Source organism: Populus euphratica, unplaced genomic scaffold (assembly GCF_000495115.2).
Source record: "Populus euphratica unplaced genomic scaffold, PopEup_1.0 scaffold549.1, whole genome shotgun sequence".
NCBI lineage: Eukaryota > Viridiplantae > Streptophyta > Magnoliopsida > Malpighiales > Salicaceae > Populus > Populus euphratica.
This window is the reverse complement of record NW_011500426.1, coordinates 97,014-104,434: the sequence shown is the minus strand read 5'-3', so window position 1 is coordinate 104,434 and position 7,421 is coordinate 97,014. Positions and strand designations below refer to the sequence as shown.

General features: G+C 31.5%; 1 protein-coding gene across 1 annotated transcript; it reads right to left on the bottom strand.

Moving 5' to 3' along the window:
• Positions 1–4,231: 4,231 nt before the first annotated feature.
• LOC105114602 (probable NAD(P)H dehydrogenase (quinone) FQR1-like 1) lies at positions 4,232–7,421 on the bottom strand. The gene is made up of 4 exons (XM_011011195.1): positions 7,298–7,421; positions 5,750–5,843; positions 4,796–5,058; positions 4,232–4,657 (listed from the first exon to the last, which is right to left on the bottom strand). The coding sequence occupies exons 1-4, from the start codon at positions 7,318–7,320 to the stop codon at positions 4,426–4,428; spliced, it is 612 nt and encodes a 203-aa protein (XP_011009497.1). The 5' UTR covers positions 7,321–7,421; the 3' UTR covers positions 4,232–4,425.

Sequence of the window (7,421 nt, the reverse complement as noted above, 5' to 3'; positions counted from 1 at the left end):
AACAAATACAAGAAAGTTTGGAAAGTGATTTTTAGGAAACTACTTTCTGAAAAACAAACACAAAAAAGTTTAAAAAGTGTTTTCTCGAAAATCACTTTCCAGAAAACAAATACAGCTAAAAGGGAAATATTTTCTTGAAAATCAAGTTAAATTTTTCTTTGACTGAAAAATATTTTTTATTAATCAAAAAATATTTTCTGTTGACTAAAAAGTATTTTTCATTGATTGTAAAGTGTTTTATATTAATTAACTTTTCTAATGATAAATAAACATAAAAAAATTTAAAAATTACTTTCTAAAAAACAAATATAACCTACATGTAATGTAATAGAAAATAAAGGATTCATAAGGAGTTCTAGCCAGTCCGTGGTGCGGATCATCTCCGTATCTAGTCTAGGAAACAAGGCCCGACCATTTCTCTTAGATTTAGGCCTTACCACTGATCTTGCTCTAACTAGAATATTGGGCCACAGGTTAAAACTTGAAAAAGAATTAGCTAACAAAAACAAACCTCAACAGTGATGTGTTCTGTTGCTGCCTTGATCCCAGAAAAACCTTGCCAAGGAGCATTGATAAGTGATGGAAAAATAAGGAATAGAAGCCCAGAACAGCCAGAGAATTGCAGAGAGTAAGTGAGATGGCCATACAATAATGATAATAAACTGACAAGGAAAATCCAGGACTGCAAGAAGTGATCTTCTTCGTAAGTGTGGGGACATCACTGGTCCAAGATCAACCACTCAGCTGAGCTTAGAGACATACTACAGCAGTCCCAAAAGAAAAAAAAACGGAAAACAGAGGAGGAGAAAGAGAGAAGTGATGCATGGAATCTTTCGTTCTATTTTTTCCACTTTTTTTCTCTTGAGAAATTTTAATTACAGTTGTTAGACTTAGACATGAAATCCACTCCTAAAATATTTTGGGTTCTTGATTACCAGTCAACTCAAATTGATTATTTTAGTTACGAATTACAGTTGTTTTGTTTAAAAAAAGTTAATAGTTCATTAAATTACTAAAAACCTATTTGAAGTTAATTTTAAATTAAATTTGAATTTTTTTAATAAATCTATTATGTCGGGCCGAATCTAACAACAATGATCCCAGAACTTTATGGACCATTCTGCTTTGAGCATTATTTTTCTGCATTGAAAACTAAAAATAGAAAGGTGGAAGCATGAGCCTTTTTGTTTGCTCGTGATGAATTGATTGGCGCCATATATTGATCATGAATCTAGCAGATTCCTGCCAGGATCCTCGTCAAACATGAGCAAAAACAACATCGGTGGTTTGTTTTCATTGTTCTCTCTTCTTCCTCTTCTTCCCGGAGGGGTCTTGGATGCTTCTTCCTCCCTTTCTCCTTATATTCAACTGTTCTAAGGTGTATGAATGCCAGACACTAACGACGCCTTAATTACTCTTTCAAAGCACATGGACTCAACAGAATTTGATCGGACAGAAAATTCTCATTTTGTATTAGAAACCATTAAGGCATCTAGAGAGCCGACTGATACTAATTATCATCCAACTTCTGTAATTAGAGATAAGCACAGGAAGTGAAGAAACTTCAAAAGCAACTGTAAATCCTTTCATCACAACAAGAACATGAAACTGAAATTTCTTGTAAGGGAATTTATGCATGCATATGTATGTACTAGGATAATCCAAGTTGGAGTGTTACAGATTAACGCCATTTGTTTTTTGTCTGAAGGTGTCTTACGATGCTCCAGCCCAAAATCAGTGATTTAACGGTTGATTCAAGAGTATTATGAGTATTGAAGGTAGTTTTTTTTGTTTGAAAATAATATATTTTTATTTTTAAAAATTATTTTTAATATTATTATATTGAAACAATACAAAAACATAGAAAAAATTAATTTTAAACAAAAAAAACAATACAATTTGGAGAGCAATTTTTTAATCATGCGTGGTTTCAGCCAGGAAACATGGATTCTTTTAAAAAGCTCGTATGGGTCTACGTCGTGTAGTTTATTGATTATATAGTTTTTTTATTTACAATTTCATATATTTTTATATACAATTCAAGACGTCATTGTATTGATTTTTTAATTTCTTTGTTCACTTTCAAAGTATTTTTTTCTATAAAATAATTAAAAAATAATATATAAAAAAATTAAAAAACAAATATTCCTTACATATCGTAATCTAATGTTTTTAAAATTATCGTATTGCTGTCTACATTTCATAGAGTCCCTATAAAATGTATCTCTGTGATTCATTGAGTATTTAAAACATTTGATATAAAGAGCCCCAAGGTCTCTTTATTGGGCAACAAAAATTAAAATTATCAAAGGTCCCAAATCACCGGTTAGTTCTTTTTTTTTTTTTTCAATGGTAGATAGGTTATTTTAATGCACATTTTTCTATAAAAATACAAAAATAACCCTCAACAAAAACTACAAAATTTATTAAATTTAAGAATAATGATGTAAATTTATTGTATAATTAGAGAATGTTTGAGAACGCGATATAAACTATGTTTTTAAAAAATTTAATTTTTTTGCTAAAAATTATTATTTTTATATGTTTTGGAATGTTTGATATGCTGATCTTAAAAATAATTTTTAAAAAATATAAAAAAATATTATTTTGATGTATTTCAATATGAAAAATATTTTAAAAAATAATCATAACTACACTTTCAAACATGTTCAAAATGTTTAATTAAAAATATAAATAAATTCACAAGAAAAGAAAGAAAATCTAAAACCAAAAAAAATAATATTCTTCATGAATATTAGGTCATCACAAGACAAGATTAAATTTAAACACTTATCAGTTTAGATTATTTATGAAATTATGTTATATTATGAATCTTAAAAGTGTTTTTTATTTAAGAATACATTAAAAAAAAATTAAATTTTTTATTTTTAATATTAAAAAATTAAAACCATAAAAAAAACACTACAATACATTACTTTAATATTAAAAAAAACATTTAAGAATAAAAATAATCTTACTCTCAAATACACTTTTACAAAAGTCCAATAAAAAAATGGAAAACAAGGGAAGAAGGAAAAGACAACCAAAATGGGCATGGAGGCCCACTTTGTTTTTGCATTTAAAATCATGTATTAAAAATGTATTTTATTTGAAAAAATCTTTAAATTAATTTTTTAATGTCTTTTTTGATGATTTTATATACAGCTATCAAAAAAAATAATTTTTAAAAAATAATTTTATGCAAAAAAAATACTTTAAAAAAACAGGATTTACCAACAGTACCCAACTATGCTTGATGGATTAGGCTTTGATTGGCTTATAAGTTAAGTAGATGTGATATTGTATGTACACGTATTGAAATGAAAGTTGTGTTAATAAATTTATGAATATTTAGTCTCAGTTATCATTTATGTACTGTTGAGTTTAATATATATATATATATATATATATATATATTAGAAGTGATATTGCAAAACAAAATGACAATTTAAGATATGAATAAACTTTTTATTTATTATGGTTGTTCTGAAAAAAGAATATAAAAATTAACTAAAAAAATAAAAGATTTATTTTAGGGTCATTGAAACAAAACAAACAAAAATAAAACATATATATGTAAACATAACTTGTCAAATGAAAAGATGAACAAAGAAAAACAAATAATATGAAGAAATAGTTATTTAAAAAATAGAAATTATTTAAAGAATTAAGAAATATTTTTTCATACAAAAATAAAACTTAAGATTTAATTGTGATAGTATATTTTGCTTTTAAAAGACAGCACTCCTTTGATGTGTGAAGTAATTAATGGCTCTATTTGTGATATTTTTATTTTTTATTTATTTTAGATCTATAGTTTTTTTTTAAATTTTACCAATGTAATTTCAATGAATTAGATTTAGAAGAATAAATAGATTCTAATTTTTCAATTCAAAGTGAGGCATTTTGTTCCTCTTTTTTAACCCATTTTATGCTATTTTGGTAGCTCAATCATAGAATTCCTTCTCTTCCTATATTTCTGAAATATAAATGTGGGAGTGAGTTTTATTAACAATAACTGGTTTGATTCCATCTTGCATTCGCACTGCTTTCTGGTGTATGAATGCTGAGCATGAATTGTGCACTTCAATTTCTAATATGTTCATCAGTTCCCTTTGAATCAACTCAATTTGACTGGACTGGTGATTTGTGATTGGCAATGGCAACCATTCAGGCATTAAAGAACTGGAAGAGATCTAACATGCAGCTTCTGTAACTAGAGATAAGCACGGGAGGTGAAGAACATGCAAAATGATTTTTCACAGAATTCCATAAAGAAATCTTTCATCACTACAAGAAGCCTTTTCTATAAAGGAATGAAACATCCGTTTGTGACACCAAATATAATCCAGAAGGTGCACTTTATTAATCAGGTGAACATACGAGTGAAATTTCTAAGAAGCGAGTGCAATTTCCTGGCTCAAATCAAGTAGTTCCCTTGAATTTCTTTGCAATGCCAGCAAAGTACTTCCCCTGGTGGAGAGCTTGGCCTAGCTCCAGCTCAGTAGGCTGTCTGGTGCCATCCCCAGCAAAGGTACCTGCACCGTATGGGCTGCCACCCTTCACCTGCTCCATTTCAAACATGCCAGCTCCAAATGTGTATCCAATGGGCACGAAGATCATTCCATGGTGAACAAGCTGAGTGATAGCAGTCAAGCTGCATATTGAAAGGAAAAACATGTGCTAGAATTTCAGAGTTCATACTGTACACGTCCAGAATTAAGAACTTGGAAGAACAAGAAAAGGATGGTCAAGGAAAAAAAGGTTTTTTGTCAGGTGTTTAAATGAAACTTACGCAGTTGTTTCCTGTCCACCTCCCTGAGATGCAGTGCTGAAAAAGATTCCAGCTGGTTTGCCTGCAAGCTGTTGGGTTCCCCATAGCCCACCAGTTGCATCCAAAAATGCTTTAAATTGCGCAGCCATCATTCCAAATCTAGTGGGGAAACCAAAAAGAACACCATCAGCCTCAGTAAGATCGTTGGGTTTGATGATTGGGACATCACTCTTTGGTGGTGCGCCCATCTTTCCCAGAACCTCTTCTGGCAGGGTTTCAGGTACCTGTGGTCAATATGCCAAGAATATCAGGCAACTCTAGTCCTCGATACATTAAAATACAAAATACCTTTCCTAGAGCACATTGCAAAAACTTAAGAAATTTGTGACAAAATATCAGAATTTTATGATTTATGGATAAATCAAATATAGTTGAGGTTTTATCCAGTTAGCCAAGAAAATCATCTAAATTAACTCATATCTCCTTTTCAACAGAATTGACTTCTTTGTAATAGCCATGTTCCCTTCCGGAGAAATAAAATCGGTCCATTCTGTTCTTCACAGGGAAGTTGGGTTGGATAACATTTTACAGTTATGAGGTTCAATGCCAGCAACTAGCAAGGGTACAGTTTGGCATGAAGCAGCCCCCCTTCAATATTAATACTCTAACAAGCGAACTAGCACATGCCTGCAGGGGATACTTTTTTCTACCAATTCATAGCCCTACAGTCAGCTATATCTAATGAAGCGTATGAACTTGGAAAGGAGGCAAAATTTAATATGCCGCTATGTTCTAGTCTTCAAATTTTCTTCTAATTGCTGGAAGTCTTCCTACGATTTCAATGATGCTAAACTTGTTGACGTTTGCTCGAGAGGTACATGACAAGGAATATATGCTTCTCAATCACTTGATTTATCTCCGCCTAAGGCTAAAGAGTTCAAACTGTTAATGTTTCGGACAAGATTAAACACAGACCTGCCATAGCTTAATTTCCACTCCTTCCACAGTATCAGCTCCTTTCTTAATTTCTTCAGCTAGCCTTGCAACATGTCCATACATAGAGTAGTAACTGCAGAAGGAATCAAATAATTTACACTTGACATGATCAGTGAGAATATTCTGAAGATCTAGAAAAGTAGATAAACAGAATCATAAACTGTCCTCGTGCAAACTCAATTTTCCCGATTATATTTTATTTCTAGAGAAAGAAATTTCTTTCAGTCATATCATTGTTATGATCTTCGATCCCTACAGGATGATGAGAAGGAAAAGGAAAAGGAAATTTGCATAAAGGTAATTAATTCATAGATAAGTTATCTCAGTGCACGATGGAGACAGGAAGCTTTGTAGGGAAACAATAGCAAGCACTATGGAGGTCTCCATCAAGAGAAATAATCGAAGAAGATTTTTGGTCCTAAGAGTGGTATATCCACCATCGATAATACATCAACGTGGTGGATAATAGGACTAAACCATCACCAAGGGGACAGCTTTGAGTGCATGAATTTCTAAATCAACAAAGCAATTAATTTAAAATTTTAAACAGAAGATTGATAAATAGCTTACATAGCCAATCACATAATGATGTGTTGTTAAAAAAAAATGATTTGACATGAAACCTAAGCCAAAAACCAGCTCAAAATCGGCAAGTTGACTCGCTGGGCCTGCGAGGTTTTATAACAGTGGTGTACTCCAGGCCATGATAAAGAAAGCCATTGGTGATGGTTATGCATATAAAATTACATGCCAAGAACTAGTATCAATAATGGAGAATAAAGGGAAGACGTTTCCTAAAAGCAAAAGGCCAGCATTCCTCTCTCTGAATTATAATTTCAAAGGTAGGTCCAGCTTTAGAACCACTTTTTCTTGGCTAACACCTACTGATAACTGTTGTGTTCACAGTTTTACTAAACTTATTGTATACATCTCTTGTTTCAATGATAGATATTGCAATGAAATGAAAAGGAAAGAACACTAGACCCCTCTACTTGAAACACATAAACAGCTTCATGTCTTATAGCCTATCACTCCCCTTCTTAACCTTTTAGCCAAGATCAACAAGATATTTTCACAACACAGATGATGGTGGCATATAGGAATTCTCTATAGTTTATTGCTAAATATACAACAAATCCATGAACTTATCCTACAAGAAACAACACCATCCAGTGATGAATTTGATTTGGTTCTTGAAAAAACTTGAATCCCTGATCAAGCATTCACCAAATATTACTCAAACCAGTTACCAAAGATCAAATTCTGAATCTCTCAATAAAGCTGACTTCCTGGAGCCATTTAACACCAAGAGAACAGAAACTAACAGCTATCACTGCATTTACAGCTAAAAGAATCGTTAAAAACAATAAAAAGAGACAAGAACATGAAGAACACAATCAAGAAATGATCAGAAGTCAAACGTTTATGCACCAAAAGAATCATGATGAAGAAAACACAGACAATGAAACACAATAAAAACAACAACCCAAAACGAAGATGGTAAATAGAGATCATAGTAATGCTTACATGATATAGATTTTTACAGCCATTGATAGAGTATATCTGTCTTTTCTCTCTTTGTAGAATTATGAAGCCTGAAGGAAATGTGTTGTTGACAGTGAGGGAAATGGGAAGGAGAGAGGGAGGGAAG

Excerpts from the sequence above, each read along its gene's own strand:
- LOC105114602 (XM_011011195.1), bottom strand. The coding sequence starts at position 7,320 with ATGGCTGTAAAAATCTATATCAT. Across the intron at positions 5,844-7,297 it reads GCTGTAAAAATCTATATCAT|TTACTACTCTATGTATGGAC; the intron begins GTAAGCATTACT and ends TTCCTTCTGCAG. Across the intron at positions 5,059-5,749 it reads TGGAAATTAAGCTATGGCAG|GTACCTGAAACCCTGCCAGA; the intron begins GTCTGTGTTTAA and ends TATTGACCACAG.